At 35.0% G+C, this 15906-nt stretch overlaps 4 protein-coding genes across 4 annotated transcripts in view; 1 reads left to right on the forward strand and 3 right to left on the reverse strand.

The window, feature by feature from the left end:
• LOC149692311 (acetylcholine receptor subunit alpha-like 1) overlaps positions 1-2761 on the reverse strand; it is a 126361-nt gene extending 123600 nt beyond the window's left edge. The window contains exons 1-2 of the mRNA XM_089868027.1: positions 2710-2761; positions 842-892 (exon numbers count right to left, since the gene is read on the reverse strand). The gene's annotated coding sequence lies outside the window, so the exon portion shown is untranslated. The remainder of the gene's footprint in view (positions 1-841; positions 893-2709) is intronic.
• Positions 2730-7327, reverse strand: LOC149692316 (uncharacterized). The gene is made up of 14 exons (XM_089868025.1): positions 7189-7327; positions 7012-7084; positions 6792-6878; positions 6597-6725; positions 6354-6515; positions 6064-6290; positions 5727-5997; positions 4864-5661; positions 4717-4802; positions 4564-4649; positions 4228-4489; positions 3866-4151; positions 3009-3138; positions 2730-2898 (listed from the first exon to the last, which is right to left on the reverse strand). Exons 1-14 carry the CDS (start codon positions 7230-7232, stop codon positions 2795-2797), a joined length of 2745 nt encoding a protein of 914 aa, XP_089724151.1. The 5' UTR covers positions 7233-7327; the 3' UTR covers positions 2730-2794.
• A 753-nt stretch (positions 7328-8080) lies between these two features.
• Fkbp39 (FK506-binding protein 39kD) lies at positions 8081-10805 on the forward strand. The gene is made up of 8 exons (XM_089868030.1): positions 8081-8258; positions 8433-8522; positions 8592-8951; positions 9012-9320; positions 9397-9794; positions 9912-9956; positions 10050-10157; positions 10377-10805. Exons 1-8 carry the CDS (start codon positions 8249-8251, stop codon positions 10629-10631), a joined length of 1575 nt encoding a protein of 524 aa, XP_089724156.1. The 5' UTR covers positions 8081-8248; the 3' UTR covers positions 10632-10805.
• Positions 10530-15839, reverse strand: Iru (E3 ubiquitin-protein ligase Iruka). Its single transcript, XM_089868033.1, has 9 exons — positions 15697-15839; positions 15170-15237; positions 15040-15088; positions 14745-14983; positions 14072-14146; positions 13936-14008; positions 13780-13873; positions 13595-13710; positions 10530-12401 (listed from the first exon to the last, which is right to left on the reverse strand). The coding sequence occupies exons 1-9, from the start codon at positions 15778-15780 to the stop codon at positions 12129-12131; spliced, it is 1071 nt and encodes a 356-aa protein (XP_089724159.1). The 5' UTR covers positions 15781-15839; the 3' UTR covers positions 10530-12128.
• Between the last annotated feature and the right edge of the window lie 67 nt (positions 15840-15906).

Here is a 15906-nt window from a genome sequence, read left to right on the forward strand (position 1 = left end):
GTACAAGAGTATTAAATTCAAGATCTTGATCCCCCCCCCAAAAAAGGAAAACATTTTAAAACGCGTTATTCTCCATAAATTACGACTAGTTTAACCATTTTATCAGCTCTTTAAGGGAAAAAATTAACTGGGGGTTGCAGGCAAGGCAATAGATGGAAAAAATATCGAATGGCCAGCCCTATGACTATGGCTTAGATCTTTCTTTTGAGAAAGAAAAGCTCGCTGCGAGCGTGGTCAGAACCTAGAGAGATTCCAAAAAGAAAAGAAAAGAAAGGCGGGTTCAGATGGCTGAGAGAGGAGACAGGGTGAGGTGAGGTTTGAGGGATAGGACTCGAGCTAGCTCTCTATCGAACACTACTGACAGCTTCATTCTCGCTAGAAGATGGATGTCTAGAAATTATGCAGCACCAGTGGTTAGGTTTCAAAATAAATCATTCCTTTTTTTTGCGTGGTGCCGAGTTTGAATTGCATTCCATCCCCCTCCCGCCCCCCCCCCAAAAAACTACTACCAGAAAAATAAGAACCAGACTTGGAGAAAAGAGTCTACTACGTAGTTTTAGATCTAGATTGACCATGAAAAAATATATAACATCAGCGGTTACTGCTTTCATATGGTTACCCCCGCGCATTTTTTGACACGTTTCAATCGCAAATGGATGCGAATAAGTTGCGAAAATGTCGGCCTACCGCTACCCATAACCATAATGCATTGTATAGTTAATAAAGTTCCTTAAAATATATAAGCGTATCTTTGTTATAGGTTAAGACAAGAATTTTCATAATAATGTTGACCTTTGACCCACTCCTTATTAAAAAAAATTAAAAATAAAAATTACAATACCTTTAGAAATCCCGCCATCCTTTGCAAACAATTCAATCCCGCTAAAATATTCTGTGAATATACATATGAAAGAATATTTGTAAAAGATAATTTACTTTTAATTAAAATTAAATTAAGCGCAGTAACTATAGCAAATGTAGAATAAAATAATCGAAGAAAGAAAAGCCAGTACAATCCAAAGAGCAATGCGTAACAAAAGGAAAACACCAAAAAGAAAAGTTCAAAGGCCAACTCTAAACCGAATAGGCCAATACCAATGCAAGGAGCAATAATCAAGGATACCCAATTCAATTGCGTAATTCCAAACAACCCTTAAGTTAAAATAGGCCTTCTTTCGCAGTAGAGCAATCTCAATCCAAGCGATTAATCGTCTAGAGACATTTTTGCGGGAACCAACCGATCTTTCATTCAAAGGCGGGAAGGTAATATCCGCGTGTGCCAGAATATTCATGGAGCTTGGCTAACATTAATCAAATTGTCACCCCAAGATTCAACCTCCCCCCCCCCCATGCCCCATAACGGACCAAAACCATTCTCTAGCTGGAGTGACAAAATTCAAAAGGGAAAAGTAAAAAAGAAAAAAAAACCCCATCGGATACATTCATGAGTTTGCAATTATTTATATAGTTTAAAAGGCCACTACCAAGTTTAAATTTCACTGACAAGAGACAGGGGGGGGGTAATTTTGGGGGTAACACCTCTTGAATGGGGGAATTCAAGTTTAGTTTTTCCCTTATCCAGGCATTTTAATGATTTCTTTTTTCTGGCCTTAAGATTTGACAAACGATTTTTTTTAATATAGTAGAAAGAGAAAATTGCTTCCCCAGAGATTCCATGGAAGGAATAATTTTTTATATATAGAAATATCATCGTAAAGGGTTGGCTCAACTTACTGACTTTGGAAGAAAAAAAAGGTTTGGAATATTCAACAAGACTCAAATTCCCGCGGTTTTGAAATTAATTATAGTTAAAAAAATAAAATAAAATGGAATTTAAAGTAGCGATCTTATAATTCCAAGCTAATCAGGGTCGCTGAAGCGTAGAATTGATTTTTTTTTTTTTGGAAACAAGCAAATGAAGTGAAGAGAAAAAGCGTAAAAATTTCCGTCATAAGTTTATAAGATACTAGGTGTTACCCGCGGCGTCGCTCGCGTGTAATAAGCACTTCTATCAAAAGGATAGAAAGAATGGGTAGATTTTACTGATGACTAATATTTTGTAGCACCCTAGGAGCGAAGGCACTCGTCGTTGCCCGTCAGCCCGTCGGGACATTTTTTATTACTTTTCACGCGGACATTATTCTATAAAGAAGGCTTTTAAGTTTTTGGCCGCCATTTAAAAAGATGGCAACAAATCGAACCCAAAAGACCATTCAGCCCATCTATAGGTTAAAGGAAACCAGTGTACTAAATATTTTTGAAATCGGCTGAAACGCGCGTACTTTGTTGCATAGAGAAGATTTTTTACATTTCTGGGCGCCATTTTTTAAGATGGCGACGGATTGGAAAAATATTTCTTAGTACGCGCCTACTACTTATGAATAACGTTCCTGCAAATTTTCAGCCTTCTAGGGCAAGCGGTTTGGGCTGGGCCTTGATTATCAGTCAGTCTGTCAGTCAGTCAGTCAGGACTTTGATTTATATAGATATAGATGTTCCTTCCATAAGTATGACATAACCTATACTTCGTAATGCTTGAGAGCTAGTTCGAGAACGACGCGAGAATTGACTACACGCGGTTTGTTTTGCAGTCCATTCTGCACTAAGCCATTGAACTTACGCTAGCATGCATTAAAAATAAAAACTTCTATCAAGAAATCCCATGCAAAGCTAAAAAGCATCATGCCTAGAATTGTAAGTTTATATTACCCAAAATAAATTCTTCCAAATTGATGCTATATTATTCCTTTATTTTTCTGATTTTTATTTTTTTTTTCCCATGATTTAAGTAAGGTTATTTCCTTAGTAACCTTAATAACTCAACTGAAACATCGATAGGTTGCACCTTTTCGATGGAGATACAAAACACTCGAAATTGTCCTTTTTGCAAACTATCAGCTGTTAAATTACAAAAGAAAAAACAAAGAAAACGGATTTTACTTCAAGTTTACCATTAATATTCAACCTGAAATTAACTTATTAGAATTAAATAACAGAATAATTCGCACCTTCTCTAGAGGACGAATAAGCTCTGCAATGAGCAATAACTTGACGTCTAATTTCACTACGACTGCACAAATAACGGAACAACAAAATCTTTCCATTAGTTTCCTTGTCACCCTTCTTATGAACGTTCCACTGTAATTAAACCATAAAGGGAACGTTATTATTTAATGAAAAAGGGAACAATACTATTTAATTTTACATTCAAGAATTAAAATTAAAATTCAAAGATTACATTAAAAAGAAGAAGAAGAAGAAGAAGAAAAAGAAGAAGGAAGAAGAAGAAAAAGAAGGAAGAAGAAGAAAAAGAAGAAGGAAGAAGAAGAAAAAGAAGAAGAAAGAGAAGAAGAAAGAGAAGAAGAAAAAGAAGAAGAAAAAGAAGAAGAAGGAAGAAGAAGAAGAAGGAAGAAGAAGAAGAAGGAAGAAGAAGAAAGAAGAAGAAGAAGGAAGAAGAAGAAGGAAGAAGAAAGAAGGAAGAAGAAAGAAGAAGAAGGAAGAAGAAGAAGAAGAAGAAGGAAGAAGAAGAAGAAGAAAGAAGAAGGAAGAAGAAGAAGGAAGAAGAAGAAGGAAGAAGAAGGAAGAAGGAATAAGAAGAAGAAGAAGTAGAAGAAGAAGAAGGAAGAAGAAGAAGAAGGAAGAAGAAGAAAGAAGAAGAAGAAGGAAGAAGAAGAAGGAAGAAGAAAGAAGGAAGAAGAAAGAAGAAGAAGAAAGAAGAAGAAGAAGAAGAAGGAAGAAGAAGAAGAAGAAAGAAGAAGGAAGAAGAAGAAGGAAGAAGAAGAAGGAAGAAGAAGGAAGAAGGAATAAGAAGAAGAAGAAGTAGAAGAAGAAGAAGAAGTAGAAGAAGAAGAAGAATATTTTATACCCAATTAAAATGTAATCCTCCACGTTCAGATGAAGCAACAGCTAACAAATCTTGCCATTGACGTTCGGAGATATTCAACAAATGTTTAACATTGACTCCGGTGCAATGAGCGGTGACTTGCAAGCTTCCATCATCCAAAATAAACTTGGCTTTAGCGGGCGGTATTTGACTGGCCTGACCAACACACTCCAAGATTTCCACCGATAAAACTCTAATGACAGTACTAAGCGACCTGAATGGTTGATTGTCATTAACGTGCATAAAGTACTTCAAAGGCGATGGGCTTCTACAAAAGAAAACAAACAAAACGTACAACAATTAGCAATCAACCAATTGAATCTATCAATGGTGTTTAATCTTACTTTGTAGCATTCCAGAAGCTTTCTTCAATTATAGCGTTTTTGTCTACCACTTGAAGACCGAATCTCTTGGCCGATTTCAAATAATACGATCCACTTTGTTGGGCTTTTAAAACCTTTACACCCGATAAAAGAACGTAACTTCCGGGTAATAACCCATAAAGAGTCCAATCCGGGTGACTTTCAGTGATGTACAGAGTTAAAGTGGCGGAAGTGTTTTCTTTGTCAGCTAAAACCAAACTTATTTGCAATGGAGGATCAGATTCTAAACAGAAAAATTATAAAATTATCTTTAATGAACATTAAAAAAAATGGTATTTGAAGATAAATATTAAATACCATTTTTCATTTCTTTATTTTTAACAATCCACTTTTCCTTTACAAATCCTTCAACCTCAATTGAATCAAATGGATTGTAAATTTCGCTAAAACACAATAGTAATTAGAAACACTTTTTAACTTAGATTTTATTTTAATTTAATTAATAGTTACCCATGAGTCGCCACTTCGTCTATCGAATGATATTTGGTAATGAAGGAACAGAAGCAAGCTTCCTTCACTAGTTTAATTTTAGTATCCTGAAAACAAAAGAGTCCATTTTAAATTAATTAAACGCCGATTAAAAATAAAAAATACTACCTTTTTATCCAAAGGGGTAGTTGAATGTTTTGGGCATAATTCCTCAGCTTCTCCATAGGGTTGAATAATAGTCCCTTTGACCAACGTCATTGGATTATTGGAATAGATGAATCTCCTTATTTCGGTAGTAACTTCCTCAATCTGTACCTTAACAGGTATCTTGACCAGTACTGCCTTGCCAACTTCAAACCAAGGATACAAAGAAAGACACTCGTTGCTAACCAACAAATCCTTCTTTCTTCTTTCAAGAAAGTCAGGCAAGTTACTGGCAACGTCACTATCAAAGATATCGTCAAACTGGAAGCCAACGTCTTTTCTGTAATCAGGATCTCTTTGATCCATTTCCACGACAATGTTACTGATGGTAACTCCCTCCACAATGAATTGATCCTTCCATTCGTCATTACTTAAGACTGGGAGGGATTTCTTCCTTGGTAAAAATACTTGACAGATGTTCATTGAGACTTCAGTTCGTTTCTTCTCTTCTTTTTCATTCACGGGTATTTTTCTTTCTTTCTCGTTAAGGGAAATGATATCAGTGTCTTTGACCAGAATGTAGGTATGAGGAGAAGAATCCGTCAGGTTGCTCTTCTCCGTGACAACTTCGTAAGTTGAAATGGCCACCAAGTGGTTCAAGTTACTGCCTTGGCGTTTATGAGATACAGGGCACAATGAGATGAGTTTCTCCTCGTCTTGAGAATTTGATGAGGTTCTAATGATAGTGCAAGGAATGGCGCAAGACTGATCGTGAAGGTACACTGAACCATCCTCAGTGTTTGTAAGACAGCCAACTAGAACCTACAAATCAAGATGAGATGATTAGTAAGATAGCTTTTAAGCTACCTTACTATTTGATGAAGTACTTTTTTATTTTTATTAGTCGACGTAAGTTTGGAATATTTCCACGTTTTGAGGGTAATAAACGTGGCCTTTTTGGCTTCCATTAGAATGGTTTCCAACAACGGGAAACTAACATCTTTCTGCAGACAGCCGTCTCTTGTGGCCAAGCAGACATGAGGGCGGGACACAAACTCGTTCAGAGCAGAGTAAGTGAAGTCCGAGGTCAAGAGCGACCCCTCAATCAAATGGCCACAGTTAAGTAGAACAGCTAGCAAACCATTGGCAGTTGTCAAGCTAAAATGATACCCAAGTTTAAGCTGCAATGCTTAGGTTAAAGGGGGATATCTTTTTTTTTCGTACTTATTTTGGTATTTTTCACATTGCAAAAGCTGCTTGTAAGACATGAGAGTGGGGCATAGTTTAGAATTGAGAGTGGTTATGATATAATTGAAGGTTTGAAGAGACTTATAACCAATGCCCATGCAACAAATTAAATTGGAAAGCATGGTGATTGTGCTATCATCATTAACATTGCCAGATATTTGGCACTTAATATTGGTTAAACCACAACATAATAAAGCTTGTTCCTGTAAATTAACTTAAATTATAGACTACGCAAGAATGGGGTGACATTAACTCGGGGGTTCTACCTTTGGAGACTTAAATAAATGGGTTCTTTCAATGAGAACATCATCTCCAACATTAAAATTGGGAATTTGTGTACTGGATTTCAAATAGATGGTACAAAGTGTTACAGTATTGTCTAGTTCGTAGATACAAAGGTTCTTATCAACAATCTTGGTTACTGATCCCTGTTGAGTTGTAATCAAGAGATTTAATTTGACCTATGTAACCCCCCCCCCCATAAGCAGCAAAGGCTTAGCAAAAATTACTTTATAAGTAATGAGACTCTTATCCTCCAATATGTAATTATCTTTAGGTTCATTGGTTATAGAACCAATATTAATTTTACGCAAGACAGATGCTTTTGTAGTCATTAGCATTGAAACTTCAGATTTACCCTAATAAACCCATTATTCAATTAATATACTACACCATAGGAAGTTAACTACCATTAACTAGCGTACCATTGTCAAAATACAAGATTTTAAATCATGTAACTCGTATGTTTCACCATTAATTATATGATCTCTCCATGAGAAATGTTCTTCATCCTGAAAAATATCAGAACCGGAAAAAATAGGCTTAACGCCAATCCCTAAAAATGGCCTCTTTTCCTTTAAGCTCCCCCGCCCCTCTACGGAACTTAATATATAATATTAATTAGTTAATTTTCAATTAAGTTACTTTAATTAACACATCAACGCATTCGTCCTTTGTTAAAAACTTCATTATAAATGAATTTCCTGGACATTTTAGCCTAGAAAAAAAAATTAAATTCGTAAAAAATGAGCCAAGGCTTAGTGACGCATCAACAAATTTAACTTGAACAAAGAAAGCGTAATTAAAAAACTTATAACATACCGAAATATATGACTAAACGCGACTATCGTTCCTTTAATAAACATTTTACAAATTTTCAGTTGTAATCAATAGTTAGTCTTCAATTAACACGACTAATTTGAGAAATTAACCGGTCTGGCACGATGCTACTTTTCATTTGATTTTTGTCAAATTTTTTTATCAATTTTCTACGATCAAGGCATAGCCCACTTGATCACGCTGGCTGCACGCGCTATAGAAGCCCGCTCAATCGACCCTAAAAATGAGAATAGAGTGCTGTCAGTTGTGACGTCAGATCCAAGGTTAAACGTCACGAGTCTGCCTTTAGCAATGGGCGGCCATGACAGTTACCGTTTTTTCTTTATGGGAAAACAGCATGGGTGACGTCACACCGGCGCTTCTGACAGCACTCTATAACATAGGTTCGGTCTAAAATTCAAACCCGTCTGGTTTTAACATGGGCGTCTATGGGAGGGGACCAGTTTTTTCAACGTTTTTGACAATATTAGTGCATCTACTGGTTCAAATCTCTTGAATTTTTAATGAGACGTGAATTGAAAGGTTTGATATTATCTTGTAAAATTTAAAGTCTTCAGCTATAATAGTTTATTTCTATAAAAAATAAAAATCATCACATAGTAGAGAAATTGAAGGGGCAAAATTCTCTACTATGTGATGGTTTTTATTTTTTATAAAAAAACTATTAAAGCTGAAGGCTTTAAATTTTACAAGATAATATCAAATCTTTCAATACACGTCTCATTAAAAATTAAAGCGCGTCACTACCTCCTATATAGGAGGTAGTGAGCGCGTGCACTGCCGTGCAGCCAGTGTGCGTGATCAAGTGGGCTATGATCAAGGGGGTTGAAAATATTTTCTCCCCGTCCAAAGTTTCCACCAATAGGAGGCCAAAGTAATAAAGTATAAAAAGCAAAACGGAACCTTGCTGGAGAATATTTTCCATTACCTCGTTCGGCATTAACACGTTGATAACGCGATTTACGTCCTAATAATTAATTTTGAGCTCGATAAATTAAATTTTAGTTCATTCAAATTACTGCATTTATTGTTCAATATCAAGATGTTTTGGGGTAATTATGTTTTTCTTATTAAAACCTATGGGGCGAAAAGCCGGCAAAGCCAAGGCTTATACCTTCTTTGTCATGCTCGGGCCTTGGTCTCCCACATGGCCCTCGTGGGTCACAAATCTCTTGTTATGTAGGATAGTTATTAATTTTAGTTAATTATCTTTAATTGTTACGTAGGAGTAACGATAGAAAGCGGGAAGAAGTACTCCCAAATAGTGGAGGCATCATATCACTTGTCAATGGCAGCTCTTGAAGCAAATCTGCTTCGTAAGTATCCCCTCCTCAATCAAAAAGTATTTACCGGGTTTTTCTTTAACCTTTCTTGGTTTTTTTAAGTTCCCCGAGAAACGAGTAAATTTGTATCAGTCATGTTAGAGCACCAAAAATCAGATTTTGTTCTTTGCACTCTCGAACATGGCAAAAGTCTACAAGCCAATTTAGACCTAATGTTTGAAGAAGGGGAAGAAGTCACGTTTTACTTATCGGGAGAGGGAACAGTCCACTTGACAGGATATTTAGTTGGAGATATGGGCGATGATTCCAGTAGTAGTGATGAAGAAGAAACTGAGCAAGTTCCTGCGACTAAATCTCCCCAAAAATCCCCCAAATCCAAGGGCAATACTAGCGCCATTTTAGCAACGGAAAATGATTCCGAAGATGAGGATGATGATGACTGGTCTCCCTCGGCAGTTCTAAGTATGAACTTTGTGAAAGTTTGATCTAGTATTTGAGCTAATCTTTTTTGGTTTATTGCAGATGCTTCCGGAAAAAGGCCATTAACTGGCAATGAAAACAATAGCGCTAAGAAAAGCAAAAATGATGCAACATCCCCTGATAAGAAATTAAACCTATCCAAGAATGGAAAAGCTCTCTTTGCTCAAAAAGATGAATCTTCTGATGATGATGATGATGATGACGATGATGATGATGACTTTTCAGATCTAGATTCTGATGACATCTCTGATTTGGAGGATGGTGACATGGAAGGAGATGAAAATGATGAAGAGGATGATGAAGATAATGATGACAGTGAAGATGGAGACGCTTCTGCAATCAATCCTTTTGGTATTGATCTTGTTATTGCCATTGCCATTTTTCTATGAGATTTAAATGTTTTTGTCCATCTTTTTTTTTTTAATAGGTATTAACAAGAAAAATGCTGGAGAAACTCCAGTTTCTAGCAAGAAGAAAAAGAAGCAACAGCAACAACAACAAATTGTTAAAGGTCAAACTCCTCAAGGCAACAAACAACAACAAAAGAACCAGACTCCCCAAAGTGGTGGTAAAGGAAACAAGCAGCAGCAGCAATTAAACACTTCCCAACAACAACAATCGGGAAAGAAGAATCAGAACCAAAACACTCCTCAACAATCCGGAAAGAAAAATCAGAAAGAAAACAGTAACACTCCTCAGCAATCTGGAAAGAAAAATAAGAGTCCTAATCAACAACAGAATCAATTATCTAACAAGAAAGGAAAAGGGGGTGCTGAAAATTCCTTCAATGGGGGTCAAACACCCGGAGGAAAGAAACAAAAAAAGGTTAATAAGTCAATCAATAAAAATTAAGATTTGTGTCACATTTTTTTTTCCTCGTTCATTTTATTTCTTGAAATAAACTTTTTCCTTTTTATTATCTTGAATCTTTGTCGTTATTAGCAAGATCAGCAACAAACTCCTAGTAATATTCAATTAAACAAAAGTGTAAGCTCCCGAAACTTAAAACTTAAAATTCTATTCTTCAATTAAATTGGTTTAAAACTAATTAAAATTAATTATTTTTAATTAAAACTTTAGCAACAACAAACACCTAAAACCGGGGGAAAGGCCAAAAAGGTGCAAGGTGGTGTTCAAGTTGAAGATTTATTGGAAGGGAAGGGTCCGGTAGCCAAACCTGGAAAATATGTAATTAATTAACAATTAAAGGTGGAATTCATAAACGTTGGACGCAACGCAATTTAGTACAGGCAAAGGCAGGGCGTTGTGCGCAAACTTCTGCCTTTTGCGCATGACGCCCTGCCTTTGGCTGTACTAAATTGCGTTGCGTCTGACGTTTATGAATTCCACCTTAAATTTGTTGAAAATAAGGTTCTCCTTATAAGGAAGTTTAATATTTTGACCTAGGTTCACGTATACTACACTGGAAAATTACCTAACAACAAAGAATTTGATAGTTTAACGAAGGGCAAACCTTTTGGATTCCGATTAGGAAAGGGAGAAGTTATTAAAGGCTGGGATGTTGCTTTAGATGGCATGAAAGTCGGAGGAAAGAGGAAGATTGTTGTACCACCTAGTATGGGTTACGGTCAAAAATCAACTGGTCCTATTCCCGCTAATAGCACTTTACATTTTGAAGTTGAATTAAAAGCTGTTCAATAATAAATAAAAATAAAAAACATGCCAAAAGAAATAAAATGGTGTTCACTTCAAACTTCTTCAAATCAAACATTGTCAAAGATTGATGAAAAAAAAAAAGTGTATGACTGTCATGAATTTGAATTTGAATAAATGAGTCTTCTTCGTTTCTGTTTTAATACATTAAAATTAACCTTACTTTTGGTTTATTTATTTATTTATTTTTTAAGAGTTGAATAAAATTTTATACAACTCATTAACGTTAACTACGCGTGAACTGAAGTAAGATAAAAAAAAAATACTTAACCAACCAATGACTTTTGTTTTTTAAACTAAATTAAATAATTTGTTAAGGGGATTTGTTTAGTTTTTTTTAATTCAAAAGGATTTATTTAAAATTAAACCCTGGGTTTCTTGAGTTGAGTTGAGAAGGTTGGATTTTTGTTTAATTTTTCAAGCATAAATTTTTTATAGTTCTTCTTGCAATATACATTTAAACAATTTTTTTTTTCAACCAAAAATGTTTTTTTTTTAAATTTTTACCCTTTTTTAAGTTAGAACACTGAAACATTATACAGAACCTAATTATTATTTTTTCCCTATTTTATTTTTATATGCTTTTCTAAAGCGTTTTTTATTTTTGTTTAGTTTTTCATTTCACCTTTGAGTTAAGGTAAATTAAATTAAATTAATTAAGTCAACTGTTGAGAATAATAATTAATTAATTGCTCTTATTCAAATATAAAAGCAATTTTTTTGCAACACAGGAACAACAACAAATTATAACCCCTCTCCCCCAAAAAAATGTAATTATCCCTTAGAGTCATTAAAAGTTAAAACATTACTTAATAATTCAAAACCAGTTCAGTTCAGTTCAAGTTGCTCCTTCATACTTCCTAAAAGAGTTCAGTCACATTTTTTTTTTTTTTTTTTTTTAATTTCTCTCCCGCATTCAAACTACTTCTCTACAAATATGAAAATAATTATTTACTACTAATTATTTATTTAATTAATTAATAATAAACAAAAGTAAACCAGAAATTGGGGGGGAAAAAAAAAACAAAAAACAAAATGAAAAATATTATTAAGGAGATTTAAAATTTAACTTCTTGAAAATTGTTTGTTTGAAGATTAAAAAAAAAAAAAGTTTCTTCATCACTCAAAAACACAAACACAGTCCTCAGATTTTTGAGAAACGTTTTACAGTTTTTATGAAGAAATGATAATTAATTTGGTTTTGCAGGTATTTTTTTTTTTTTTTAATTTTGGGTAGAGTTTAAATGAGAATGCAATAATAATAATGATTGCTCATTAGGTTTTTTTTGTTGTTTGTTTGTTTGTTTGGATTGTGTTTTGGTTGTTATTAATTCTTTTTCTTTTTAAGTTTGGTAAATTGAGAAATATATACAAGCTGAAGTCTGAGCACGAAAAACGGAGAAATAGAAAGAGGGTCTAGGGATTTTTTTATTTGTTGTTTTGTTTTGTTTTCTTTAGATAAGTGAAAAACAAAAATCTAAAGTATCAATCAAACTCGTTAAATATATCATAATTAGGCGTTATAGGATGACTGGCTGAGGAGGAGGAAGAAGAACTAGAGGATGTCGCGCTTGTTCCTGAGGAATTGTTTTCACTGTGACTGCTTGAAGCTTCTGATGAGCTTGACCTACTACTTCCCGTGCTACTTGTACCTGGCATATCTAAACCAGTTCCTAGCCCCCCACCACTACCAAAACCTTGAGAATTCAAACCCTGATTCTCGTGAAGTAGTTTTCTACAAATAGGACAGGTTCCGTGCTAAAAAGATTAATCAAAAAATTAAAAAAGTAATTAGGCAGGGTTCATACAACTTTTGGAAAACTAATTTCCCTGAGATTTCCAAGTTTTTTAATTCCCATATACTTCCCTGAATTTTCCAGGTTTTTCCCCTATATGGAGTATCCTATGGAGCAAATGTTAACAAAGGAGGGGGGGGGAATAGGACTATAACATAGTCAAAGGACATCCCCGTATCTCTAATATAACCAGAGTTATGAGCCTCCAAAGTATAGTGTAATGTTAATCTTATCGAGGGCATGTTTATGAACATTTTGCTTAATTTGGCCCCTTTTTATTTGATCGCCAAGTTTTTAGTATGGTTTGATGGGGGGCAAATAGGACTATAACATACTCAAAGGACATCCCCGTATCTCTAATAGAACCAGAGTTACGAGCCTCCAAAGTATAGTGTAATGTTAATCCTATGGAGGGTATGTTTATGAACATTTAGCTTAATTACTCGGCCCCTGTTTGTCGTAGCCCTATGTTTTTAGTATGGTTGGATGGGGGGCAAATAGGACTATAACATACTCAAGGGACATCCCCGTATCTCTACTAGAACAAGAGTTACGAGCCTCCAAAATTGGGTCTAATGCTATTCCTATGGAGGGGTTGTTTGTTTACGTTTTGCTTAATTACTTGGCCCCTGTTTGTCGTAGCCCTACGTTTTTAGTATGGTTAGATGGGGGACAAATTGCACTATAACATACTCAAGGGACATCCCCGTATCTCTACTAGAACAAGAGTTACGAGCCTCCAAAGTTGGGTCTAATGCTATTCCTATGGAGGGGTTGTTTGTTTACGTTTTGCTTAATTACTTGGCCCCTGTTTGTCGTAGCCCTTAGTTTTTAGAATGGTTAGATGGGGGGCAAATAGGACTATAACATACTCAAAGGACATCCCCGTATCTCTAATAGAACCAGAGTTATGAGCCTCCAAAGTATAGTGTAATGTTAATCCTATGGAGGGGGTGTGTTTATGAACATTTTGCTTAATTACTCGGCCCCTGTTTGACGCAAATTTCCCTGATTTCCCTGAATTTTACTAAAAATTATAAATTTCCCTGAGGTTTTTGTCAACTACTTATTTCCCTGATTATTCCCGGTTTTCCAGGTTTGTATGAACCCTGTTAGGAAATTAATCCATGATTCAAACGCAAAATTCATTCTCACCAATTCCAACCAAGGGATTATACAATCCCTGTGAAAGTGATGTTGACAAGCTAGTCTCTTAACAGGTTCTAATACCCTGAAATCTTCCATGCATATTGTACATTGTAAAACTTTGTCTAAAAGATAAATGGAATAAATAATTCATTAATTCAATCATAATTAATCATTTACAATTAAATACTAACCAACTTGTTCCTTAGATATTTCTACAGTAGGAATTTCATCAATTTTGTCTTTGGGCAAGGGTGGAGGTCCGGTTCCATCCAATTGATTTAACAACTAATGAAATTAGTTTTACATTTCATTATTTTAAATATAATTTACGTCAGGTATTATCGAACCTGGGAAATTACTGCATCTAAGCCACCTCTACCCCACGCATAATCCCCAGGGTTTCCATGTAGATTAAGAAAGCTATAAAAAAATCATTCATCAAATATGAAAAAAAAAACCTTTCAGGGAATCAATATATCTTACATTGGAAATCCAGAAAAGGCTCTAAATCCAGCTCCTCTGTTTTCCGCTACTGAAGCTAGAAGTTGTTGTAAGCCACTAAAAAGAAAAAGATAAATCTCGTAATTTCTATAAAACTGTTCCAATACTTAATGTTGAAACATATTAATTAAAGGGAGGGTGAAGTAGAAAATCAAGTGATTTTTTATCGATTTTTCTACTAATTTTAAGACTAGTCTGCATAGTCAAACATTCAGGAAATACCAGCTCCGAATGATTTTAAAATTCAAATTAGGTTCAGATTTTAAGGATAATTTTAAAGAAGGTCCTCCGACCAATCGCGTAACGCCTTGCCTTTTTGTTAACAAATTTCTCGTGGCACGCTCCATGTCTCGAGCCATGATTATCACGTCGCGCGCGAATTTTATCAAATCTCGTGATAAATTTCATTCAACACGTAACATGCCACGAGAATTTTGTTAATAAACAGGCAGGACGTTACGCGATTGGTCGTAGGACCTTCTTTAAAAATATCCTTAAAATCTGAACCTAATTTGAATTTTAAGATCATTCGGAACTGGTATTTCCTGAATGTTTCACTATGCAGACTGGTCTTATAATTAGTAGAAAAATCGATAAAAAATCACTTGATTTTCTACTTCACCCTCCCTTTAAGTTAGTTAGTTAATAAACAAACCCTTCCACATCTGTAAACCTCATTTCTCCTCTTGGTTGTCGGGAATTTCTAGGATGTGTTCTATTTCTTCTCCTTATGTGCCTCAAGAATGCATTGTTTGTCGGTGGCATTGTATTGTCTATCACGTCTGGAGAAGTTTCAGCCTGTCTATTGTCACTACCGTCAAAAGCTTGTTGTTGTTGTTGTCGGTTTTCAATATCCTCCCTTCTAAATATGTCTTGCATAAATTCACTCCAAAGCTAAAAATTGTATCTAATTTTTAGACCATATCATTATTGACAAAAATTCCTATTACTTCAGCAAACTGAATGGATGGATCAATGTTTTCTTCATCCGATTCTTCCCTATTTAATGATTAATTAAGATTACGAGTTACATAAATTATTTTTATTGTTATATAATCTAGCTCAGAGTTGTGTACTAACCTGGCTTCTGTGTTATTTTGGGCAAGTTCCTCAATAAACCCTGAATGACAACTAGGACACGTGAAGTCCTAAGAATATAATATTAAAGGGGTCAAAACTATGCAACTACATTGATTTATATAACTAGATTGAGTTATATACTAGCAAAAACATAATTTCAATAGGTTATTGACATATTAATAAAACAAATGGCTTCGTGTCGTCCTATTTGTTTCCTATGTTCTAACTGAAACTATGGTTGTACGAACAACACCAAAAGATACAAAATTTGTATTTAATATGAATGGTTAATGTAATGGTTTGTAGTGTATTTCAAGATTTGAGTTACTATTTTGAATATTTTCATATTTGCATTTAATAAATAGCCTAGGCTTAAATATGAATAAGGCCTCCCCCCTGTGGGGGACTGGGGCATGGGGCAATGGGGTCTTGCTTGCCAAGTTGCCACTAATATAATGTAGTTAGTTGGAAGACCGGAGCCTAAGCCTTGGTTACTAAATATAAAAACATGGATCTTATCATCTTACTGGTAAAACGGGACTGATTTCCAATGAACATTTATGACAGAAAAATCGCAGGTTTGGAGGTTGTTCAACCGCTGCTTCTGCCATAAGTTAAGTTATAAACTAACTTTTTAATTTAAAAATTACTCTGGCTCAACGAGAACAATCGGTTAACCGTCCAAACTGAAACTCCAAGAGGATATTTTTCTCTCTCAAGGCCGGACGATATCATCC

This window comes from Phalangium opilio, unplaced genomic scaffold (assembly GCF_054372755.1).
Source record: "Phalangium opilio isolate 3A_F unplaced genomic scaffold, DU_Popi_V2 ptg000024l_1, whole genome shotgun sequence".
Classification (NCBI taxonomy): domain Eukaryota; kingdom Metazoa; phylum Arthropoda; class Arachnida; order Opiliones; family Phalangiidae; genus Phalangium; species Phalangium opilio.